We start from the raw sequence: 26,067 nt of genomic DNA, 5'->3' as shown, positions 1-26,067 counted from the left end.
AAAAAAGGAGCAAGTACTTATCAGTGATTCCAAAATGCTGATAGATCACTGCTGAGGCTTTCCTCTCAATGCAGCAATACAGTAGTCAGACCTTTCATTATTCAAAATTAATCAAAGCAATTCACAGTGCATTCAAATAAACCAATGTAAATAACATACCATGTGCTTGAAGTCGGCAGAAGACTTGGAGTATATGGCACAGCAGCGATTGTAAAGTTTTGCAATCCACTTCCACCCATGATATTAGCAAATCCACCATGTGGGACCCTGGAACTGCAAATTCGTATCTTAGTAAGTTGTAATCATGAAAGGAAAATTTTTGTGACTGCTGTATTTCAAATTCTGAGTTAGGGTAAAAAATACATTCGACTCTAGGCCGCTGACAAGACAATGTTTTTGAATCTGCAAAATTTCGCCTAATTACTAAAAACTGCACTGTCGACAATCAGCAAACTTCCATGGAGAGGCCTCTACATGCCTGTAAGCCATACCACACGTCTGATTGGCCACAGCACAATACCTCTACGACTGCATTTAGCACACTGCATGTACAACTATCTTCTTTCACGCATCTCCCTACTAAACTGAGGCTGATATGAGGGGCCCATGTAAGCCATATTTGTATTTGTATTCCTGGGATTAGCAAAATGACTTACATCTAGTAAACATTCATTAAATTAATGTTTGGTTAACTCATATAATCCAAATGATTTCCCTGTTTGAAAAATATCTAGGGCCAAAGGGATTTTGTTTTGTTTTTCACTGTGAAAACTAGAGAATTATTCACATTTCTTTCCAGAGATTCAGAATACCAAATTAAAAAATTTTTTAACATAGCCCAGCATAATGAGACCTCAGGAAACCTAACCCAATGCACAAGCAGCACTAGTGTTGGGAAAACTGGATATTCACTAGAAAAAAATGAAGCTGAACACCATATACAACACCATATACAAAAATTAACTCAAAATGAGTCAAAGACCTAAATGTAAAACTAAAACTACAAAATTTTTAGAAGAAAATATAGGGGAAAAGCTTCACAATGCTGGACTTGGCAGTGACATCTTGGATGACAGCAAAGGCACAAGAGAAACAGATAAACTGGACTTCCTCGAAATCAAACACTTGCCCATCAAGGACAACACAGAGTGAAAAAGTATATCCACAGAGTGAAGGAAAACATTTTCAGGTCATACATCTGATTAAGAATTGTACCCAGAAAATATACAGAACTCCTACAACTCAACAATAACAAAACTCAATTAAAAAATAAGGGACTTGAACAGACACTTCTCCACAGACGATACACAAATGGCCTATGGGCAGATAAAAAGATGTTCAAATCAAAGTCACTAGTCATAGGGAAATGCAAGTCAGACCTCCCATTAGAAAAAATGAGATCCCCCAATTTTAACATCTAAATGAAATTATTCTGTAAACTGATTATTTACAAACAATCCCTGAAACCTTACTCCTCTTCTGAACTGTAACACAAGTATGACGAGACCCCATACTTGAATGATCGGCGCATCTTATGGTAACATCATGGCTCATCAAGCTTAAGCATGTATGAGAAAAATAAATGAAATGGTCTGGAGACGAGTATTATGGCAGAAGGATTACACAGTTAAAAACTGCAATTAATTAAAACGACATACCTCTGAGTTTTTTTCATTTTATTATATTCCCCTTCACCTACTTCACCTATCCTGTACCACCTCCATGGCAACCACCAGTCCATTCTCTGTGTTTGAATCTATTTGAATTTTGTTTGTTTATTTTTGACATACTTTCATTTTAAATGCAAAGAAATCAAGTCTGATTTTCACTATTCTTAAGAGGCAACGAAACAAAGAGTAAGACACTTAAGACAGTTTTATAGACAAAATACTGTCTATAGACAACAAAGCATTGTCTCCCCCATAAAAATATTTAAAAATTACTTTTTTGTATTAATTCTTGCTTCTACCATTGTAACATATTTGACTTTTCAGTAAAATTGAACTAAATCATACTTTAGAAATGGAGGAAGATATGTTAGTATCTATAAACAAAGAAGATAATCCGAATTTTCCCAGAAGGGCTAAGGAAAAAAGTACACACTTTAGGTTTAGAATGGCAAGTGCTATTCCTACGCTGATAATGCCTGGAGGATCTAAAGTAAGAGGAAAGTTAAAGTTTGAAAGGACTCAAGACTTGGTTTGAATTCAAAGCAAGGGCTCTGCAGACTACGTGTTGAAAAGTGGCTTCTTCACAACCTCAAGTTGAGGCTCTAGGTCTGTGGTTTCCCCCAGGTTCCTGGGCTTCTACTCTTTCCACCCACATCCTTTACCTCCTTTAAATGGACTCACATGCCACACTTCATGACCTGTTAAATAATAAACAGTGCAGTTCTTTCCGGCATTGCTAGAAACGACTACACTGTTGGCAGGGGGAGGGCACTATGTATTCCTAATACAACTGTTTTTTATTCTATGAGAGCAATTTAACAGACATTTTTAATGCCAAAGAAAACTTGAGTAATTGTTTCCTGCATTTTAAAGACTCATACTGACCAAATTACAGGAGCAAATATAGTAATTCACTAAATGGTGTTTAATTATAAACTATTAAAAAACAACAGAAGAACCCTACACGTCACTACATAGACCAAAATGAAGTCCAGATGGCTTAAAAATCAGAATGTAAAAATAGGAATAAAAAGTCACAGAAAAAGTACCAAAAAACCCATATATGCAAAATCTTGGGAATAAGAAAGGATTAATAAAAACCATAAAGGAAAGTACTGATAATTAACTTGCAACATAGTTTAAAACTCTACATTTTATAAATTAAATTTATAATTTAAATTATATGAAATATGTATAAATTAACATAATGAAGTTAAAAGACAAATGATATACTGGGAAAAGTATTTGCAGAGTTAATGTCCCATATAAAGAATGTTTAAAACTGAATTTTTGAATATATCCGTAATGCACAAAAAAATAGGCAATTCACCCCACATAAGAAATTACATAAATAAGAAATTATATGAAAATAAAATGATTACATCCTGTATTGATAAAATAAAAGGAACAGGCTCTCTCATTCCCTGCTGAAGAGAACACTGATACCTTTCTGAAGGGTAAATGAACATTATGTATCAAGGCTGTAAAATTTATAAACTTTTGTATGCAAAAATTTCCCTTCTAAGAGTTTATCCTATATAAATAATCTAATTGGCCCACAAATATATTAGCATAAGAATTCCTTACTTGTTCAGCATTATTCATAAATGGAAAAATTGAGCAAAAAAGGACAGTATCAGCTAAGGTCTAAAAACTGAGGAAGTGCCAGCATTAAAAAACTACATTGAAATGGGATGTTTTAAGATATATGGCTAAGTTCTAAAGTTGTAAGAGGAACCATGTTTGCAAAAAGTAAAAATCTATGCAGGAAAAATTCTAGAATAATAGCCAAAATGTTAACTGTGATGATCTTCAGAGATTTAGAGGTGATTTATTTGAATTGCCTAACCTTCTTACATCGAAAAAATAAATCTTGTTTAATTCTTTTTATTAAATTCCTGAAACCTGTGGGTATTTCTTGGCCTTAAGGAGCCAAACAAGCCACGCTAACAACAAATTTTCTTTCATATCTTTAGTCTACAATATGTGAATATTCATGTTTTATTCATTCTTTAAAATTCAGTGTCTAGTGTGGCTCCAACTATTTTCCTAATTCCACAGTTAAAAGACTAAGAAAATAAAGCAAAACATTAATAGTGTTCTCTCTCAACAATGGAATTACTTAATGGGATTTCCATTTTCTTCTGTCTAGTTTCTCCACTTTCCAAATTTTCTATAATGGTTAATGTATTACCTTTCAAATAAGAAAATAGGGGACTTTAAATTACATATATATTTTTTATATAGATATACACTCACAATTATATTTTTTAAATAGGCAGAGAAAATAGAAGTAAATACATCAAACTGCTTATAGCGGTTATTGCTAGCAGGGGGTGTTTTTTTTATTTCTTCTAATTTTCTGTATGTTCCAACTTTTCTGGAAGAATAACGTACATTTATAATGCAACAAGTGAACTTATTTCCACAAACAGAAGGACACATATGAAATTCTAAGTTATCAAGAATGAAAATCAGACTCTTTTTTAACAAGTTAAGTTTAAAACCATCTAGTTTTCTAATATCTGTTCCAAAAGAAGACTTGTCAAAGCATATCACAAATTATTTTTTAGGCTTGAATCTTGAGACTTTAATGTTTGATAAGAAATGGGGAAAAATTATTAGATATGAATATTAATTATTGTGTTGTATGTGTTGTCCAGCAACATACAAATATGAAATATTTGGCTACTATCACTGACTTACCTGCAGAGTGAAAAGATTACCAAATTATAAAATGCAATATACATGCCAATAGTCCTCATTAGAACAGTTAATTTTTTTATACACTAAATAAACTCTTATGACCACTATTATATGTTTTCTCTTTAATCCCTAAATAAACTTTCGCTTAATACCTAAAAAAGTGGAAAGGGAGGTAAGAAACTGAAAATTCATAGTAGTTAATTCATTTGGTTGTTTTTCTTATAAAGATGGAATACATTAAAGTTTTTCCACATTATCATATAAATGCTTCTTACCTGCCAGTAACAAACTGCAGGAGAAGAACTCTCTCCTCTGGAGTAATGCCTTCCACAACTTCCCAGAACCACTAACAAAAACATCAACAAAAAATGTGCTTGTATTTCTGAGCAATTGCAGACTTCCTAATAGCAGAGAAATATGCAACATTCATAAAGCATATTTTATTCTGTGAAATTCATTTATCAGAAATGTTTTCATACAAAGCTTTCATATGCAATATTCCCATGAGAAGAATTTAGGGAGAAACTTTACTTTGTTAATTAATGTAGGTTTTCATCCAATATGCTTAAAAGCTTGCAAAATTAAATGGCAAAACTCAACTTCATTCTAAGCTCTAGAGAGATATTACCTGAATAACCGGATCTTCTCTTTCATAGCCACTTGTGTATTCTGTATTTTTTATCCAATCACTCACATCAATTTCTGGCATGCCAGAAAGCAGTAGCTCCTTTGGGGAAGAAGAAAAATATTTCATTAATCTTCATTGGGGAAAAAGAGCTTATTGCATTTAAATAGTAAATTTGCCTTAATTACAAACTAATCCAATGTAAACCTGATTTTTGCGACAGTTTCTGCATGTCATCAAATCATAAGCACTACATGGGAAAGAGCTCTTGATACTGATCATCTCAAATATTCTGAGATCTGGAGGTGTCTCCACATTGAATTAAAACAGAAGAAGAGATCAGAGTTTTTGTTTATACATAAATATATATGCAACAAACAGCTTTTATATGCAACGATTTTATGAATACTATCTTTGGTTTACTTTTATTTTATGAATATTTACTTTGGTTTTACTTTTATTTTATGAATTTGTTAATTTCTATAAAAGAGAACATACTCTCAACATGGACAACAAAGACCTGAATAAATCCAAGGTTAGGCAAAGGAGAAAATCATCAAGGAACCCTAATCACTTGGAAAGAGTACGTAATATAATAAAAATACTTTTTATTTTTAAAAAAAAAGATTTAGGCCTTTGCAAAACTCTGTTCTCGAATAATTCAGGTCCTTTAAAGTCAACTTTTCCAAGGTAAGACAAAAATGCAAGTTTCCTAATGACTTTTGGTGGCCTTCTTTTTTTCTACAAAGATTATCAAACAACAAAATATCAAATAAAACAAGTAAGTATGAAATTAAGTACCTAGCATTATGTACCCTAAGAAAAAAGAGACTCTAACAAGAGCTTGTCCCCATCTCTCAGATCAGTCCATTAGCTCACTGCTGCATGTGCTCAGGTACGTAAAGCAATGACTGGCCTCCACTTACATAAACACTGACAAGCCAGAACACAGATACGATGTGGTTCAAAGTCATGTCTCCTACAGCAACTGTCCATGACATATGCTCGACTAGTATGAAGTGTGCTCTGCAGGTTAGTGAAGGTTAATATAAGGCACTGCCTGAGAACTCTTGGGGTTTCTGAGATGTATTCAAAGAGTCTGCAAAGTTCCCCATTTTCCAGTTTATCTGAGGCAGGCTGAATTTTCTCTACACAATTCAGCCAAACAACACACCACAGCCAGTCATACACAGGAGCAAACATGAGAGCCCAACTGTCTTCTATTAAGCCAGACACTTACAAAACGTACAACAATGCCACTCTTCCCACTGCTTTTTATTCTGAAAAATGCAGTTTTCTTATAAAAAATGTTATCTATGTTAATATGTAATGGACTGTTATTTTTATATGAATTACTGAAATATTTTACATAACTATTAGTTAACATAACCTACACAAACAAAAATCTTTTGTTATAAGGGGGGGGTCCTGAAACCAGAAAAGTCTGAGAACTGCTAGCCTACAGTGTATTTGTCTTCCTTTCCACCATGCACCATGTTATAAAGTAGTCTTACTAGATGAAGACATTCTGCTTAGCTCCATTTACTGCCCGCAAATACATTTCTACCTCTCTGCACAGCTCTGTGCCCCCGAAGGCCAGCCCTGAAAACCGGCTCTCTTGCCTGCCAGTCTCAGGTTGGGTTCCACCACCGGGAAACAGGCAGGAGCCTGGAGGTGAGGGAACTTTTGGCTCCCTCCCAGCTTCAACACATTTCTGCAAAAGCCGTATCTCCTCAACTGTAGCTGCCACCAGGCAGCCCTCCCGTGGTGGCCCAGAATCTCAGAGGGTCCTCACGATGCAGGAGCCCCTTTTCTGTGGTTTCATCCTCCATGGTTCCAGTTGCCTGCCACCACCCACCGTCTGGAAGCAGGCAACCCTCCTGATGCGTGGTTGGGTCGCTGAGAGCCCAGCGCTGTATCCCAGCGCCCACATCTCCCATCCCATTTCATCCCACCATGTGGCCATTTATCTCACATCATCATTAAGAAGGGTTAGTACAGTAAGATATTCTGAGATAATTCTGATAATTATGAGTGCACAATTCTTACAACAATCTGGTGTTTTAATTTTTGCAGTTCATTATTATTGCTGTTAACCCCTACTGTGCCTAATTTATAAACTGAACTTTTATCATAGGTCTGTATGTACAGGAAAAAACACAGTGTATATAGGATCTGGTACTATCTGCGGTTTCAGACTTCCACTGGGCCCTGGACTGTGTTGCCCACAGATGAGAGGGGATCACCAGAACCCCTCCACCCATCTCTTCAGTTCTAGAGGCAACAAAGGTTCTCCACTGACGCCAGTCTCTTAACGCGTCCCCGCACCTCGCTTATTCTTTACACTGCCCACACCTCCTCTGATAGTCTTTTTGTTAAAGTTTCCTTATTTGAGCCATCTGAGGAAATTCTGTTTCTTCTCAGGACCCTAATACAAATCTGCCAAAAGGGAGTGGGAAAGAATTTTATGTTTCTTAAATCCATGAGTTTAATCCTCTTTCCTTCTAGGATGTGGTTAAGCTTTTAATAATATTAAGCATGCTTTTACTGTTAATAATTATGGAGAAAAACGATACCCTATACTCTCAAGAAACTGGAAGCATTTCATGACTATAATATATTATGAAATATATGGGATGAAAGGTCTTTATTAGGCAATTTAACTCCTAGGCAAGAAGTGTTATTAAATTGATGGAAAAACATGTAGATGAAATGTGGATTCCATATTAAAAAGTACATATAATAAAAAGATTTAACCCCAATTAATAATTTATTATTTTTAAACATAACAAAATAACTGAATTAGTCTGTTGGAAATGGGTATAACACACATATCTCGTACTAATGGGGAGAAACTGAGTTACACGAATATTCATAGCCATCAACTTACCTAGTATTCACATGGCTCAAATTCATACTGGAAAATTCATAAAAGCACAGTATGGAAGCACCATCCCTCAGACATTTGGCAGGCACCCCTCAGGAAAGAGTAATGTAAGAGTATTCCAGACATATTAATGACAACAGTGTTGTCACCATTTTGAACCTGACCATCACCTCCTGACTTGGGACTGCGTCCTGTCCACAGTGGATGAGTACAGCTCCCACTCAGGACACTGACGCCACAAGACACCTTCTTGCCACTAAAACTCTAGAATCTAACCTGCATCCTTTAACTCAGATGCACATCTAACTTGGAGGTTTGTACCAACTTTTTCATAAAGGTTCTCTATCTCCGTGGAGCACACACAGCCTTTTCTATGAAAGACATAAAGTCACACAAAATATTCTAAATCCCAGTCCCAGTTAGAACTCATGCTCTGAGAGGCCGTTTGGCAAAATTGATGGAGAGAGAGAGAGAGGCTGGGCCCAGGGCTCACAGAGCGCCTCTGACTCATTCTCCATGAACAGGAGCAAGTTCTGCACCTTCCTCGGCCTAGTTTTCCTTGTCTGTAAAACAGTAACAATAAAACTTACCTCAAAGGTCTATGACGAAGATTTTAAAAGTTAATATATGTAGAGCAATACTGCATGTTTAGTAATAGTAATTGTCATCACTACATCAATTAGCGTCATGCCTAAAACACTGCTCCACAGTTTGAGTCGGCCAGAGTGTGAGACGGAGTAGGAACCCTGACCTAAGTGCTAATATAAGAACCACAATTAAATACTTACCAGTAGCAGACTTAACTATGAATGACAAAGGACTAAAGATTTTAGGATAAAGCATAGGAAAATACCTTCATGACCTTGGAATAAGGAACAGTTTCTTAAAAGGGCACAAAAAAGCTCCATCCATTAAAAAAGAAAGGAAAAAACAAGTGACAAACCAAACTGTGTTAAAACTAAAAATTTTTATTCACTAAAAGACACCAGGGTAGGAGAAGGTAATCACAAGACATCTATCTCCCTGAAAAAGACTCCTGTGAGGAATACATAAGGAACCCTCCAGATCAGCAACAACAAAAATTACAGGAAACAAGAGAAAATGGACAAATTACCTGAACAAAAACACTTCAAAACTACAGTCCACAAGTGGCCGATAAACATATAAACACACTCGGCTTCATCAGTCATCAGGGAAGCGCAAATCAGAATCACAATGAAAGACAACTCCTAATCCACAAGAATGATGAAAAGGAAAACAGAAAACCACCAAACGCTGGTGAGGACGGGACACCCTGAACCCTCAGACCTGCTGCGGGCGGTGTAAGCTGACACACCACTTTGAAACACTGTTTGCTGTTTGCTGGTGCCCAGAGTAACAGCAAAACATGTACCCTACACCCAGCAATTCCGACCCAAGGAATGTAACGTGCAGAATGCATCCGTGTGTTCTAGAGACACGTGCCAGCCTGTTTGTAGCAGCCTCTCAAACAGCTCAAGACTGAAAAGTGTCCGCCTGATGTTCATCAAGAGTGGAAAAGCCAAACACACACACACACACACACACGTGAAACACCACTGACATACCACACAGCATGAAAATGAACAAATGACAACAACTACAGGCAACAACATGTATGATTCTCACAAACAGAAAACCCAGCTAAAGAAGTCAGACGTGTTCTAGGTTATTACTCCACTTACATCAAGTTCAAAAGCAGGCGACCTGACCTATGAGATGAGGGATTGGGAGGGAGGTTTCCCACCTGGAGGGACAGTGACTGGAAGAGGACGAGAGGGACACTGGGTGCAGGATTTCTGTTTATTGATTGGGGTGCTGGTTTCATAGGGATATTTAGTTCGTGAAAATTCATCAAGCTATACATTAATAATTCATGTACTTTTCTCTCCTACAATTAATAAAAAGTTGCAAAAAACTTAGCAGTACCTATAAGTCCTGAGGCAAAGAGTCTGTCAATTATTTATGTTATTTGGTTTTTATACACAGGTACAGAAAATAATGTAATTCTCTGCTTTGAATTTCAAAAGAGTTATTCAATACTCGTATAGGATAGGAAAAGTCGGATTTCCGCCACGCCTACCAACAGTTGAGAAGTACTCCTCCATTTTTAAAAAAATGCTAAAAATACACTAACTAACTAATGGTGATGCAAAAACTAGACAAGTCTACGCTAAACAAAACCACTACTCTGAAACCTAAAAACACAACAAAAAAACCCAAAACTGGTATTTAATGAAACTAAGTCACAGTGGACTTCAAAATTAATTAGCAAATTTTGTCCACTACTATACAAGATAATAAGCCCTGAATGATAAACTGAAAGCACTGGTAGACGTGTGACCCTAAAGGCGCACATCAGTGCGCCGGCGCATGTGGTGAAGGGTAAAGTGGGCAGAGCTACTTAATGAGACAGAATACAAACCAAAGGATGCTTTTCCATTGATCTAAAATTTACTATTCTAAATGATAATTTTTTAAATAAGAAAGCAACCAGCCTCTATTTTATTTTGTTTTGCTCACCTACCTCCCTGTAGCTATCCTCTATTTAAGATTCTGTGTTTATTAAAAAGGTAGACTACTACTCAAAGAGTTTGGAAGTAATTTATTACCAAAAATAAAATAGAAGACTATGATGTGAAATGCACACATAAGTCATATACAATCAGAAATCCTGTTAGGCCACAGTAATACGCAGTCAGATCAAAGAAGCAAAACAGAACATCCATTAGCAACGTCAGGTGAGCAATGAGAGGGGGCTCCACATGGAATTAAAATGGAAAATCATAAAATTATATGTATGATGAAGTAAGAATTGAGAAAATTAAACAAATAAAACAAGAAAAATGCTCTTTTCTATTCTTCTTTTTGGAAATACAAGACGTTAGTATCAGTATCCTTTACATCATATGGCCAAATACTATGAATACTGCTTTCAGTAAGACTGGCCATCAGCATCTCTCATGTAGAACATTTTGGAAATATTATACTGCATTTTTTTTATTACCACCTCACCCCATTTCACGTTAAGGAATTGCAAATCTTCTTATTAAGCTTAGAGAAGCATAGTCATAAATCTTATAACAAATCTCTAAACATGAATGCTAAACTATGATGTCTTAGTATACATTGTTGCCTTCATCGTAGCACTCCAAAATTAGGTGTGAATTACATCAACTGGAGTTTTGTGTTGTGTAACAACGAAAGAAATGTTTTTCCCTTACCAATTCATACTCATCAAAAAGTTGTATGAGGGAAGGAGGGATGAACGTATGAAAGCCTTGTAGAAAAGCATTGATCTGAGGCTGAATGGCCCTCGTCATTCGAAGCTCGGTGACAAGCTGAACATACTCCGCCTACAAAAAGAAAGTTTTGGTGATGATTTTTTTTTTAATTTCACATACTTAAGATAATACCAATATGATCGTCTCTTGTTTAAGAGGTAAAGGTTTAGCATTAATTTGGCACTGATATTCATAAATCTCAACGAACCAGAAATTGCCACTCACTAAGGTATTTAGGCCAAAATCCTAGGAATGAATACTCGTGATTCCTCCCCCACCCGGCACCAGGCCGGAGAGCGTTCCCCGCCAGACCTTGTCTCGCCGCCTCCATCCACTGCAGCGCCCTGGGCTGGGCTGTCGGCACCTCTCACCTCCATCCCTGCAGCATCCTGCACCCGGATCCATTTTGCCTGTGCACTGCTTTTCCACACCAGTCATTTTTTTTTTTGAAAGAAGTATTTTTTATGTATAATTTTATATATCATTCTGACCACATAACTCCTGCTCAAAACCCCACGGTGACGTCCCCGTGAACTCCTTCCCTAGTCTCTAGGGCCCTAAATGATCTAGCCTCTTCTGCCCGGCTCTCTCATCTCATGTCCTTCCACTCGCCCCCTTGGTCCCCCTCTCTGTTCTTGGAACACAAGTTCGTTCAGGCCTCAGTGTCTTTTATACTTCCTGGTGTCTCTGACTGAAACGTCTAATTAGAATGTAGGTAGGTAGTCTCCGCAGGCAGGGGCTGTGTCGTTTACCAGTATGCATCCCCAGGTCCTAAAAAGTGGCTCAACAACCTCATGTAATGCATAATTATAACTTGATAAAATGGCTCACTTAAGTACAGCCAATTTGATTCTGAGTTAAGATAAGCTACTTTAAAAAAATACATCATCATCATCATGGAAAACAGTGTCACTTAAAATTTAACTGGTAGTAAAAAAATCTATTTTGGCTCAGACCAGAACGAATTATCATATCTATACAGATACATCGAAGCGAAACTTTGTAACTTAAAAGCAATACCCTGTAAATAGTTTTCCCTTCCCAGGAATGAATGCTCTAGGCACAGAAGGGAGAAAGTCTGTTTTAGGCCTCTTCATTTTGGGCGGCACTAATCTGATGCTCTGCGTCCCCCACCCCCCAGAAGATAGACCGCAAGCACTGAGCCAGCACGCTAGGTATGACCAGGCGCTGTGAATTCTCCATACAACTCAGAGCTACGGAAGCGTCATCGTGGCCTGCCACGGTTCTCCCCACGCCCCACACGGCTCCTTGCGCGACCTGGCAGAGGGAAGCTGCCATCCCTGCCCATCTACCCCCACTCCCAAACACCACTCCCACCAACCCAAGATTCTTCTCTACTAGAAAGGAATTAGTTAGTTACTGCAAGTTATACACAAGTAGTTACTGGAGAGAGAGAGACAGAAATGTGTACCAAACCATCAAACAGAAACGTAAACTAAATTTTCAGGGTCCAATCCAAGAAATATGTCTAACACACTTCCAACTTATAGCCAGCAGTGATTTCGCCACTAGCACATGATCACTGTTTAATGTATGTCTGCCGTAACTACAATTGTTTACTCAAACCAAAAACACTACAATTTTTTTGCTCCATTCATTCGTTAATTATGTTTCAGGTGCTATATGAGACCCTATCTTCCCTTAACAAGAAAAGCTCTGTCCCCAAATGTTTTGCTTTTATAATCTTAAGGTACTATTCAATAATCTTTGTTCAAGACCTTAACAAATTATCAAATGTGAAAGTCAAAGATTAGTAAGTAGCTCAAGTATACTTTACCTATTTTGTCATAGCAGTCCACATTTATCAGAATGGTATACATTCTTTTTATCAATTAATTTTATTTCCTCATATATTCTATTTTTAAAATGAGTTTTCACAAGTATACTAATCTTTCCTCACACGTTTCCTTCTCTAGTCCTTCAAATAATAATTATTTTCCACATTTATTTCCATATCTTTTACTGATATGGTTATTTGATTATCAATTTGTGGTTATTTGATTATCAATTTGTGAAAATCAGCTCCTTTAGATACCACATTCCACAGTGAGTTATTTGAATAAATGTGGATGGATCTTGGTTTAAATTATTTTTCAGTAAAATAATAAAATCCTAGCTATCACAAATCCTTCTGAGCTAATTAATAGTAAAGTAAGAGTTTTCCAGATATTTGCAAGATGACTGTTGAACAGGAAAACTCTAAATTCAACTGCTTCTTAAATGTTTCCCTGCTTCCTGAAATAGCTCGTGCTCAAAACAAAATAACATAAATTGACATTTCCTCGATGATACAATTATTACAATGAACAGTCACTATAATTACACACTAACATTTGGACTGTTCCTACCATGCACAAATACACTGGCTGCATTTCTATTTCCTATTAAGGCATTCAAGTGACTCACCCCCATTCTTTAGAACCTTGCATAACTACCTCAAATATCTTACATACTTTAAGGAAACAGTGGGCAGCTAGATGACAATCAGTCCACAAAACACTGGCATAAAGAGTTGTATAATTAAACATTAAATATAAACCAAGGCTGATATCTCACTTTGTTCTAAGGTATTAAAAGAAATTATGTAACCTGAGGGTGGAGATTATTTTACCCCCAACAAATGGCATGTCCTAGGAGTTTTGCTGTCAATTCTTTGGAGACATAAAAGACTACTAAATGCCGCAGAATTAAAGTGGAAAATTAACCACATTAGAGAATTCTGAGTTAGTACTTGTACTGGTGAAAGTTACATAAAGTTTCAACTTAGAAAGCCTCAGCATAGAGATAAAAACAACAATAAGGAGCCTTAGCAACTTTTTTTCCAGCTCAACCACTAAGCCTGGCAACTGATGTGACATAGGTAAGCAAAAATTAAGTGCACAGGAAAAAAAGTAAAACACTAAGATTGAGGAGGCTCAACTTTCATTATGGTCCCATTAAATTACATGTCTAGTTAGACAAACATTTTTGTTTTAATAATCTAGTTTTTTGAAGGTGTGGAATGAATGATAACACTCCTCAAAAATCTTCTCTAAAATTTTTACTACTTTGCAGGTTTTGACCCTGAATTATATCTTATGAGCAGCGGTGGTAATGTTCAGTACTGACACGTTTTTTTAAGCCATTTTTCTTTTTGAAAATGTTTCCACTATTTCTTAAAAGAGATCTAATTAGACCATGTTTACTTAAATAAGTTAACTTTTAATAGTGAAAACAAGGTGTTCTCCCCCACCAAACCCCAAGTAGACTGATAAACTTTGTCACAATTGTAAAAACTCTTTGGAATAGTTATATTTTTAGCAATAACAGTTTAAATAGTATTATTACTGGCAGAATTCATTTTACTGTTTGAATATAAATCATGTGGTAATAAAAGCTCCTTTCCTGGTTTACCCACTTGATTATTAATGTTCTGGTATATAAGAGTTGTCACTGAAAGTTTCTCTACTGAGAACTCCAAAAATACCACGTTCCTTTTGTAGAAATAAATAGAAGAAAAGGGATACACATATTTTTACAACATAACATTTTTCAATAATTTCTTCTTGCCCGGTACATTCTTATTTTTTAAGGTCACAAATTAGTTACAAAGATTGATGGTCTAGTAAAAATCCTATTACTTCAGTTTCCTTCACATAAATTCAGTCACTGAAAACAGTAATTCTTTAGGTTACAATTTCACATACTTGGTGATTTTTAAAGTGAAATTTTAGAATATACTAACTAAAATGCAAGGAGAAGTATGTTCTCCTTGTTGACACTAAGATAACTGAAAATCTAATCTAATAATACACACACACACACTCAATATGGAGAAACTTAGACCTGACCTGTTTTCAGAGTAACAAAAAGCCATGGTATACTCTTAAGACAGAAATAAGGAGTCCACTTTAAGTCAATTGTCCATATTCACACACCTGTATTTTGTTCTTGTACATGTGTCAAATGTGTTTGTGTGTGAAATAAATCGAGTGAAATAGCTAAAATAAAATATAAAGTATTGACCGTGTAAAAACGAAGTGGGGAAAAACACACTAAACCTGTATTCGCTACGCAGTCACGTTCACTGCCTTAGTGAGGCGCAGCTGTCACACAGTCATACAGACCCCAATTTAAAGTGTCCACCAGTTCCTAATTTTGAGGCCTGAGGCAGTTATTTAACTTCTAAAGAAATACAGTGTCCGAATTACAAGCTGAGGCATGAAACTTACAGGCTACCTGAACGCGAATCCTAGCTCCACCACTTGGAGGGCTGGAAACAAGCCACTTGACCCTTTTAGGCTTGAGGTTCCTTTCCTGCAGAACGGAATAGCCACCCTTCACGGGACTGTGTAAGTATAATACACATAAAGCTATGTGTTCTTATACTATGAACAGTACACAAGCACATCAAAAGCACCTAATAAATGTCAGATGCTTTTAAAATTAAAGCTCTTTCTACACTGAATAGAAATAAATACATCAAAAGGCTGTTTAGTAAATGAGAAATGCACTGAGAACACATCTCAAATAGATATACGCCAAGTACGGGACAGGTACCTGCTGTCTTTATCCCCAGCCAACAGAGCCGACCTGATGAGCGTGACCAACAGGAGGGTGCAGCACCGCCAGCCGCTCCGGGACGGGCCACACAAGGGCAGACCCTTAAGCCCTTATTTCCCACCTTCCCAGACAATGAACTACCAAGCTCTGTACGTTTCTAGATCCTCAGAAGCTGCCTCAGTTCCTCCACCCTCAGGGCCACTAACTTAGAACACCCCTCCTGCAAGCTCCCGACACCTCCCAGTGCCCTGGGCCCCCAGCGCTGCCCCAGTTCACTCTGTTCTGCCAACTGCAAGCTCAATGTGTTTCTTTCTTTACGCAGAAATCCGTTCACGAAACTCCCCTCCAGAACATCCGCCATCACCTCCCCAGCCCAGAATGATCTTCGAATTCCTAAGTGTGGATGCCGAGTGTGTCAGAACTTGGCCCCCGTCTACCTCCCCGGCCCCCGTCTTCCTCTGTTCATTTACTCTGCGACGTAAACGAAGACCCTTCTCTCCTCCCTGCTCCCACCTGAGGACCCCCCGCTTCCCCTCCAGAATCCCACTGGTGCTGCCCGACACCCTGTCTCAGCCCCCACCCCACCCCGGTGTTTGCCCCTTGCGGCCTGAATGGACTTTATGATTATATTCTAAAAGTGTTGTTAACATTTAAAACCCAGGGAGCCTACTCTTTAGCTCTGAGAGAGAGAACTGAAGATCTAACCCCAAAAAAAGTCACTTCTAACTTAAATTTTATGCTTCTAGGATTCTGACTTTTGGTCAAGAATAAAAAAGTGGAAGTAAAACTGAAAGAAAAAAAAAAGATGAAAATACTATTTAAATGTAAATTTCAGGTCCTGGTAATTCAGTCATTTTCAAAAGTGAAACTAAGGCTTTTCAGGGTTTTTCCCCCCCTCTAGATTTTAAAACAAATGATTGACAGATACAAAATTAAATTCAAAAGAGCATATTTCAAATGTGGAACTGATATATTCTTCTGTCTACATTACTTGTATTTATTTAATGTATTCCTTCTTAAACAAAGGTATTTTCATCTATTTGGTTTCACTCTTTAATTATCAAAGCCTTCCAATAAAACAGGAATAAATGACTCCCCCATGTGGAGATCAACTTACATAGACTTTCTCGTATTAACAATCTTGGCAAGTCATTTAAACTTCAATATGCTGACAAAGTTTGAAGTTGAACTCCAAATGTGACACTTATAACTATACCTATAAAGATAAGTAACTAAAAATTGCTGACCTGAAAGTAACAGAAAAGTTCAGGAAAGAAATTATGTTAAAAAATAACAACAGTATCTCTAAAAATTATGGTTTGAAAATATCATTTGTAAATTGAATACTTCAGCAATTTTAAAGCAAATGATCAATTTAAGATATAGGTATGTTTCTAACGATGTTTGATTTTTAAAAGATCAGTCAAAGTGCTTGTTGAATAAGCATTAAATGTTTAAGTATCAACAACCTCAAATACAATTACACTTGACTCTTAGTGGTAATATTCAAAAAGGAAGAGGCTCAACTTATTGTGAAGATGTTTATGTCAGAAAAATGAAAGCTATGAAGAATTAACATATTAGTGATTGAGATCTTGCTTTTACCTCTATTACAAAAGCTCATCATTAAAAATCTTTAGCCTATAATCAACTAAGCAATTAGTTAATATAGTTAAATAAAATGTATTAAACTTAAAAACAAAAGTTTCAAACTCTTTAATATTACAACAGTAGCACAGCCTCAGACTAGACTCAAGATGAAGGGTATACCCCCCCTGGGAGTATATTCTTATTTATTATTTATTCAATATCTTTCTTCTTTCTAGATTTAAAAGACACAAATGCAAAAGAATTAATAGAACATGTATTTTAAAAATCTAAACAAAAAAAAATCCCATCATAGTGGGAGGGAGGCTGTCAGGGAAAAGAAGTATAAATACAGCTGTCTATCATGCAATTGCTAAGGGGTCTTTCTCTGTTGTCATATATAAACTCCACCTGAGAAGAGTGACAAATCCACTCACCAGATACGGTATTGTATTCACAGACAGGAATCATGTATAAGGCTCTCTGGTAAAAATCACTGCTTATAATAAAGACTCTATGATTGCATTCCCGTTAGGTCTCCAGTGTAAAATAGAATAATAAATGCATTACAAGGGAGACAATCTAATTACAAGAGTTTAGAAAACATTTCATTCACTGGCAAACTCATACAGATTTAAAAATCTTATTTAAGCATTTTATTATTTTAATCTTCTAGAGCTGAACATGATTTACTATACTAAAAATCAACATCTTCCTCAATATGATTAATATTGCGGACAGTATAGAGAACATCAGACTTGAAACCAGGAGACCCAGATTTTGGCCCCAATATGCCATAAAACATATGGCAAGATTATATGTACAGATGTTCAAAATATGTTCAGCTTTTTAGGCTCCAAAACTCAGCTCTCGATTTTATTTTCAATAATTAAAGTTTATTTTTTTCATATTTTATGGTATCTAGGTTTCCAAAAATAAATTACGTAGCTTAATATAGGTCTTCAATTCCCTAAATATGTCTGAAATGGCCTATTTTTATAGAAAACTAGCCAATAAGAACTATCTTTCGTGCTGTGTTTTTCAGTTTACAAAATGTCATTAACAGTTCTATATGGGAGGTATTATTTTCCTATGTTACATAAAACCAAGGCTCAAAGTGGTTAAAACATGGCCGTGTCTTTTGGCCTTTTTATTAAAAAAAACACTATTTTACTAAACCCCTAGTCTAAAACATGGTCCAATGGACATTATTTTTTATAGTTAGATGATTCTCAATCTGTCTTGGAATTCAAAGCCAACTAATGGAAAAATAAAGGTTTTAGTCTTGCTTAAACAAAAAATGCTACTGGTAAATACAGAACTAGAATTCCTAAAACAGATTTTCTGACTCCCAATTTCCTACATAATATATCAAAATATAAAGTAAAACTGTACTATAAAATAACATGACTTTCAACACTAAAATTTAAAACATATGCCAAGATTAAACATAAATATGTACAGATGTATGTAAATTATTTCTCATTAAAACTAAAAAAATAATATTATCTACAAAAAGGAGGTATCATAACAAATAATCAAGTTTCAAAGTTAAAAAAATAAAGGTCAGAACTTTAACAGATTTGCTAGATCCCAACAGCATGTGCAAAGTTTAAACACTGGGATTTCCTCTTTTCTCTATTGGAACTCAATATTGTACTTTTAAAACATAAAATAGTGGTTAATGCAAATGTGATCTTGATGTAAGCCTGTGTTTCTAATCCAATTTTTCAACATGCAGATGCCCAACTTATTCAACTGAGTTGTGCTCTAGGCTGCTTCTAGGTGCTCAGCTTATCTAACACAATACTGGAATGATCCTTTCTAATTCTACACTAGCCAATAGGAATTTGATGATTTAGTGAATTAAATATTTGGTCTGTTTTAAGAAATATCAGGAAACTCTTTTTAACAGTCCGTTTTTCTAGCTAGTGCTGGGAGACTTCAGAGAGTCACCAGCAGACTGTCAGGGCCAAGTCACAGGCAACGACTAAGGTAAAAATTCAAATACTCACTTTGTTATTTTGTGTCACAAGAATACTTCCACCCCCAGGCTTCAAAGGCACCTCTTCCATTGCTCCAAACACATCAGTCTCAACAGAGAAAGTTAGTTCTAGACCCAGATCACTAATATCATTATCTAAAATCCACTGTAAATTTTTGGCATATTCTGGATCAATGGATGCCACATCCTGGTAATTTACAGGAATACCTAAAAACACAAACATACAGCAAGCAGTTACAGCCTGTTTCTGCCTTTCCTGATCTGTTTAATGGTAAAATACTGCCCTCTATAGACTCTCTATAAAACTGCAAAATATAATCCAATTCACAGTATGATTTAAATGGTTTGCTAATTCCTGAATTTGGAAGTCCGTTAATTTAAGCTTATGTTTTTTCCACATTTTTACAGTGTCATCTGTCTCTGAAACAGCTACTCAAGAAATTATTATAAACTTCAGAGAGTGCCAATCCTCTTAAGTGTATTCATATTAAAATGCATTCTTAGCATAAACATACATACACTAAAATAAAAACCATTTTCAGCAAAAGAGTAGGTTATTTTCTCTCTCCCTCAGGCCCCCAAATACTTTACATACAGATAGTCTCCAACTGAAATAAAAATTCTCACCCAAAATACCACCACTGATCTACTTAGATTTCCCTAAAGACTATAAGAAAAACACTTTAAATAAAATGCCTATGGAAATAACAATAGAGCCATACCAAGAATGTGCTTGTAAAATGATCTTGTGAAGTAAATGTTGACCAGCTGCCTATGATTCAAAGCTAATCCCAAGATCTGTCCAGCAAATCGGAAATAGTTCAAGTGGTCAGGGTTTACATAGGAGTTGCTATTAGGCTGAAAAGTTGTTCCTATTAAAACAAAATAATTTATTTTTAAGACTCTAGGCAGAAGAGAGATTATTACAAAGCAGACAAGTCAGTTTACATACAATTTGCAAAAGTAACGTTGAATTATTTATAAACTACCTCAGGAGTGTTTGTAGAATATGTAATAAGCAGTGGAGTCAGAAGTACAAAATATTATCATTCATTCACACGTACTTTAGATTAAGTCTTTTTGAAGAAAACTTAGAATACTTTTAACTGCAAGTAGCCAAGGATGTGTTAGAGTGGTCCTGGCAAATAACACCTGAGAAGATGACACCCGCACCCCCGACACCGCCCCCCACCCCCGAAACACACACGTTCTCCTGGACAGTGAGGAGAGAACTGCCAGGCTGTGAATCAGGGCAGACATTGCCTCACTCATCCCTGCACGCCCTGTGCAGCAGGTAGTCATCTACTCTTCGCTCTTTAAAGACTGGAGTGCTACTAGAGAACAAAATTTTAAAACTACATCTATTCTTAAGTGATGGACCTTGTCACTGAACTTGACGCCTCTTAAAAATTCTAAGAAAATCACTAAAGTCCACAAGTCAACCAGTTCTTCCTCATGACAATAATGAGGTTTAAATAAGTATACCTCTGAGGTCTAAAAAAAGTACAAATGGCAAGGGCAATGTTACTGATTACTGTCAAAATCGGATGCAATGGACCATGATTCTACTTAAATGAAAAAAGATCTCACTGTAGATAGAGGTGATCGTTATGCAACATTGTGAATGTATTAAATGTACATGTATTAAATGTAAATGTTTCAAAATGGTTTAAAAAGATAAATTTTTATTATGCTTAAAAAAATAAAAAAAATCTAGCAGAATGGAAAAATATAATGCCAAAAGGCTGACTTCAAATAATGCTTTCCCTCTTTTTGCGTGATGATCACCAACTAGGACTACAAATTCATTCATTCAACAAATTTTTACGAGCTCATGCTTCCAGACACCTGGGCTAAATCTAATGAAATAGCACAAAATTAAATAAATAGAAATAGAAAAGTATCGGAAAGTGAAATGTTTGGGCATACAGCATATACGTATTTTGACAATAATTCAGTTTGCACTTTGTTGGTCTTTGATTTCTCACTGTTGGCCCTGGACTAAACTGTTGTGACCAGTTTACTTAAATAAAAGGTACAAATTTGGAAGCTTATGGCTGAATGACTTAAAAGCACCATATGAAGCTATAAGTACCTTTTGAGAATCACTCCTAGTAATGTTGTAAGACTATTAAAAGCCAAAGTGAATTTTGTGAAATTAAGAAAGTCTTAAAAGACAAACATAACAATAATTCCAAACTTATAATATTCTGAGGATAATCACAAAAATATTTTTTACCTACTAAAATGTGAATACTTTGGGTTACTGATGAACCAACCAAGATTTTTGATGACTCAACTTTCTTCCCCTAGGTCTGTGTTTAATTCCTTCTCTAAGTACTTTCTGGGAAATCTGGGTTATTAAAAAGAAGAGGTAAGAAGCAACCAAAAGAAAAACAAGAAATAAAAGGGGGGAAAAAAATCTTCAGGAAATTCATAATTTTTAACTTGAAAACTACTTAAAACACATTATAAAGTTTGTTATGTTTTACACTCAACATAAATGTGACTCCGACACTCTGAGCTGTTTCGTTGCCTCAGAAAAATCCTACTGCACGAGAAAATACCATTTACTACATTATTTCACAATAATAATAGCATATAACATTTCTGCTTTCCCTGGGCCAGGCACTGGGCTAAGCATTTGTACACATCAGCTAACTGATTTCTCACTATGTTACAAAACATAGGTTATCATCATTTTCAAATCAAGAAACTGAGGTCCAGAAAGATCACAGCGAAAAGAGGAGCCGAAGCAGGATTCCCACCCAGGAACACCACAGGCCAGACTCTTCGCCACTATACAGCACTGCCACTCTGCAGAAAGCCTCCTGATTTAATCAGAAAGCAAGTATTCAGGAAATCACTGTAACATTAGGTCTATCCAAACACTTCCCACATTCAGGAACTCTGAACTCCCCTAAGTGTAATTCTCTTTATATCAACTAAAGATTAGAAAAAAATTTTTTTAATATTTCATCTGAATTTTAATTTATTAATACTATGACCCCAAAGAGAACACTTAAATAGTTTACAAAAAGGACGAATCACAATCTCTGTGGTCTGTGTGCTCCCACATACGCTCTGCTATAAATCCACACCACAGTATGGGGACATGCCTAGACTCATCATTCCATGCCATATCTATTTTTCAGGTATGAAACTAAACAGACACAGAATAAGGAACTATAAGAAAAGAAATAAATCTAAAATACAATGCTCTAATGCTATATCTTGCTTCAACAATTAGGCCAGGTAAACTCAATACCCCACTGAACTTGTCATAAAATCACAAAGATACGAAACTGACCTCAGAGCAAATAATCAAAGGTTACTGAGTTAAAGCAACCAGTCCCATACTCCCAAACAAATCTGCCTCTCTTACAGTCATCCCTCTTACTCAGGGCAGAGTTGCTGCTTGTTTTAATGGGATGCAATCAGAAACTACAATTAATGAGGCCCCCTCTCCTTATGAAAGAATGTAAACACAGGGAAAGAAAAGGTATTCAGGAAATAAAAGCAATTGTGAAAAGCATTTAAACACTAAAATCCCACTTTCACTTGTTTATGTCTTTATTAAGTCAGAGAACTCCCCCAAGTACACCTCACCCAAAGAAGGTGGTAACCATTTCCCTTCAGCCTGCTGTAGCGAATTACAATTCTGTAGGCTGTAAGCGCCATTTGAACAGAGAATTTTTAATCTGTATTATATGGTTAAATAAGAGCTTTGTAGTTGCAAGGTCTTGATCTTTCAAAAGGACTGAAAACTAAGTTAGTATACGTGAATAGATTTTCAGTTAAACATTTAACACCATGACTTTGCCTTTCATGCCCAATAAATTTTATTGGAAACTCAAATAGGATTACAGTGAATTTTAATTTTTCCAAATAAGGACTTGAATATTTTTAAGCCCATTTACTGCACTATTTCACCAGAAGAAATTTTAACCTGAAAAAAGTAGACTATAGGACAATCCTTACATCGAGCACATCTAGTTTTATTTTAATAAAGAACTAACGAAAACTTCCTTGGACCAGCCACTAGTCCTTGAGGCCAGCAACCGTGACCCGCCTCTTCAGAGGAAGGAGTGCTGGGCTGAGCCGGGTCCCACTCATGACCCTTCCCCCTCATTATCTGTATCAATGTAGACAAAAACCCTGAATTCCAATCTTCTCTTCTACGAAATGGCAATACCCCACCTAGCTCAGAGGGCTACTATGGGAATCAAAGGAAAAAAAACGTACTGAAGCAGTTTGAAAATGTGACAAGTCACAAGAAAAAGCCATGTGGATAGTACAACTTACCATCAGCTGACTGGGTAAACAATGCATAATCAGGATTGACTATCTCATTAGACAGAATATCAAACCACTCACGCACAACACCTTGACCCTGAGTTCAAGAAAATAAAATTAAGTATCAACAGAAATACATTATGTGGGAAAGTTTTTTTCTAAGTAATACAATTAAATGCATACTACATTTCTATTATCAATTTAATAGTAAACCTTCTTCAAGTGCACTTCAACCTTTTACATAAGTGATCTGAACAGCCCTTATTTTATACCCACCATGCCTTCTTCTCCGTGGAACCGCACAGCAAGGCCTTGCTTTAACTTTGCACGATTGGCTTTTGACACAACTTCACAGCTACTCCTAAAAATAGAATCTAAATATGTAGCATTGGTTAATTTAACATATTAAAATGTACAATAACTAGTATTTGTGCCTCTAATACACATCAATTTCTCAGTTAACATACCTCTGTGAACCAGCAGGATGTCATTTTCATTCACTGGCCTGTGCACCATGTCTGAATCTGGTTGCCCTGAATGCAAATGTTCATAGAACCACTCACAGCGATCTTTAAATGGCTATCCCAACAAATAACAATAAAATGTTAGCAATATTTCAGTCACCCAACTATCAGATTTCCTTAACTAGCCTCCTAAATGCCGTTTCTACAAATACTCATTCTTAGATCTTTATTTTTAATAATTCTAGATAATGTTCTGACATTGCAGCAACTATTCCCAAAATGGCAGATCTTATCTAAATGTTTCAACTGCCTATAGAGTGTATTTTTTAAAACTCCCTCCATTTTCAAAGGAAAATATTTGATAACTCAGGTTACATCTGAGAACTTAATATCAGATAATGTTACTGAACACACTTACTTGCAATTTCTTTTAAACCCAACAAGGCTTATAAAAATGAATTTCCACATCCAGAAAAATTACATTTCATGTACCACTTTTTTTATGAAAAAAATTTTACCTCTAACTTTATCCTTATTCTATCTTTTGATGTGCAGTATAAACCCTGACAGCTGGTTTGCTTCTACTTTTGTAACGCAAGCACCTGACTCAAGCTTTGACTGACAGAGGCCTGCACTCCAAAGACGCCCATCTCAGGGAGACACAGTGCCGGCCACAGGACTAGACAGAGAGCGATGCCACCTCCCCTCTCTGAGGCTCTCTGCTTTGGAGATCTTGGTTGATTTCAATAACTGACCGTTTAGGCCACCTGTTTTCTTCACTTCCTGACCTGCAAATTCCCACTCTTATGTTTTAAATTCACCACTAAAGAGTGAGCCCATGAAACCCTAGGCCCCCACCCCCAACCCCAATCAAAGCAGACTCCCAGGCCCACATGTCCTCTCTTTCTCTCTACCTACAACCCTGCTCTGTGGCACCAGGTGGGCTGTGTAATTTCTAGGTCCTGTAATAAACCTTTATTGTTCCAAAATTTCCTGAGTTATCCCTGGAGGATGTCTTGCGATCATAACAAGAACCACAAGGCCTGCTTCGGCCACAGCACTGATTATCGCTATGCTGAGGCCAATCGGCACAGTAGGCAAGAAGGACCTTGCAATTACCCGAGAATGACCTTTACCTAACTTAGCTTGCTAACCTCCTAACTCAGGTGGGCAACACCATCGGGAAAGAAGCACCGCTCCTGGGGCATCTCTCCCGCTGCCGTGTGCTTCTGCGGGTGGTCTCTGTCGTGTGTCACCTCTGGTTCCCAAGCCAGAGGCCATGGCTGCCGTGATCATCTAACAATCTTCCCAGAGCAGGCTGAGCGAGGCCATGAGGTATGGTGAAATGATTAGATATCTGGTACCAGGGTCCCCCAAGAACCCTGATAATATACCAGCTCCTCAAAAAATGCAAACGCCACGGCAGCTTCCCTGACTTAGCTCAGTGCCATGGCACACCAACATGCCGAGACCCTGGTGTTATGCTCCAGCCTAAGGGCTTCTTCCAAAGACCCTGTGCCAGTGGAGGCAGCCCCCAACCAGGAGAGGCCCCTGGGACACCCTGGAGAGGACAGCCGCCACCGTGACAGCATCCAAGACATTCCAGTGACAACACGTTACTAGATAAAAACAGGACAGAACAAGTAGGAAATGAAATGAAAAAACCATGCTTTAACTGAAATTCAAACCTTTCTTAAAGATTTTATACAGCAGTAAGGAGAGCGGGAAGCTAATTGGCTATTGCAGGTTTTGTTTGTACAGAACATATTTTGAATTGTTACTTGCAGCTGCCAAACGCGTCAACTGGCCAGTATCTCCATAGAACCGAGAATCAGGTGAATGTCTTACAGCTCCGTCTGGGCCTCACGCCCATTACCCTGAGATGCCCCAGCCCTGCCTCCAGGCGAAAAGCCAATAGTGTTATGGAGGCCTCCGGTGAGAAGGAGACAGAAACGGGAAGGC

General features: G+C 36.8%; 1 protein-coding gene across 3 annotated transcripts in view; it reads right to left on the bottom strand.

Moving 5' to 3' along the window:
* HACE1 (HECT domain and ankyrin repeat containing E3 ubiquitin protein ligase 1) overlaps positions 1 to 26,067 on the bottom strand; it is a 96,263-nt gene that overhangs the window by 2,286 nt on the left and 67,910 nt on the right. For 2 of the 3 annotated variants that reach the window (XM_073220855.1, XM_073220856.1), the window contains 9 exons: positions 24,109 to 24,220; positions 23,918 to 24,015; positions 23,651 to 23,738; positions 20,068 to 20,217; positions 19,356 to 19,552; positions 11,131 to 11,262; positions 5,005 to 5,103; positions 4,652 to 4,722; positions 160 to 273 (listed from right to left, as the gene is read on the bottom strand). In XM_073220855.1, coding sequence (XP_073076956.1) covers positions 160 to 273; positions 4,652 to 4,722; positions 5,005 to 5,103; positions 11,131 to 11,262; positions 19,356 to 19,552; positions 20,068 to 20,217; positions 23,651 to 23,738; positions 23,918 to 24,015; positions 24,109 to 24,220 — 1,061 coding nt within the window. Of the gene's footprint in view, positions 1 to 159; positions 274 to 4,651; positions 4,778 to 5,004; positions 5,104 to 11,130; positions 11,263 to 19,355; positions 19,553 to 20,067; positions 20,218 to 23,650; positions 23,739 to 23,917; positions 24,016 to 24,108; positions 24,221 to 26,067 lie in introns of all 3 variants that reach the window. The other variant, XR_012124705.1, reaches the window with a different exon arrangement.

This window comes from Manis javanica, chromosome 13 (genome assembly GCF_040802235.1).
Source record: "Manis javanica isolate MJ-LG chromosome 13, MJ_LKY, whole genome shotgun sequence".
Lineage (NCBI taxonomy): Eukaryota > Metazoa > Chordata > Mammalia > Pholidota > Manidae > Manis > Manis javanica.
The sequence above is the reverse complement of the archived record's forward strand: the minus strand, read 5'-3'. Positions and strand labels throughout refer to the sequence as shown.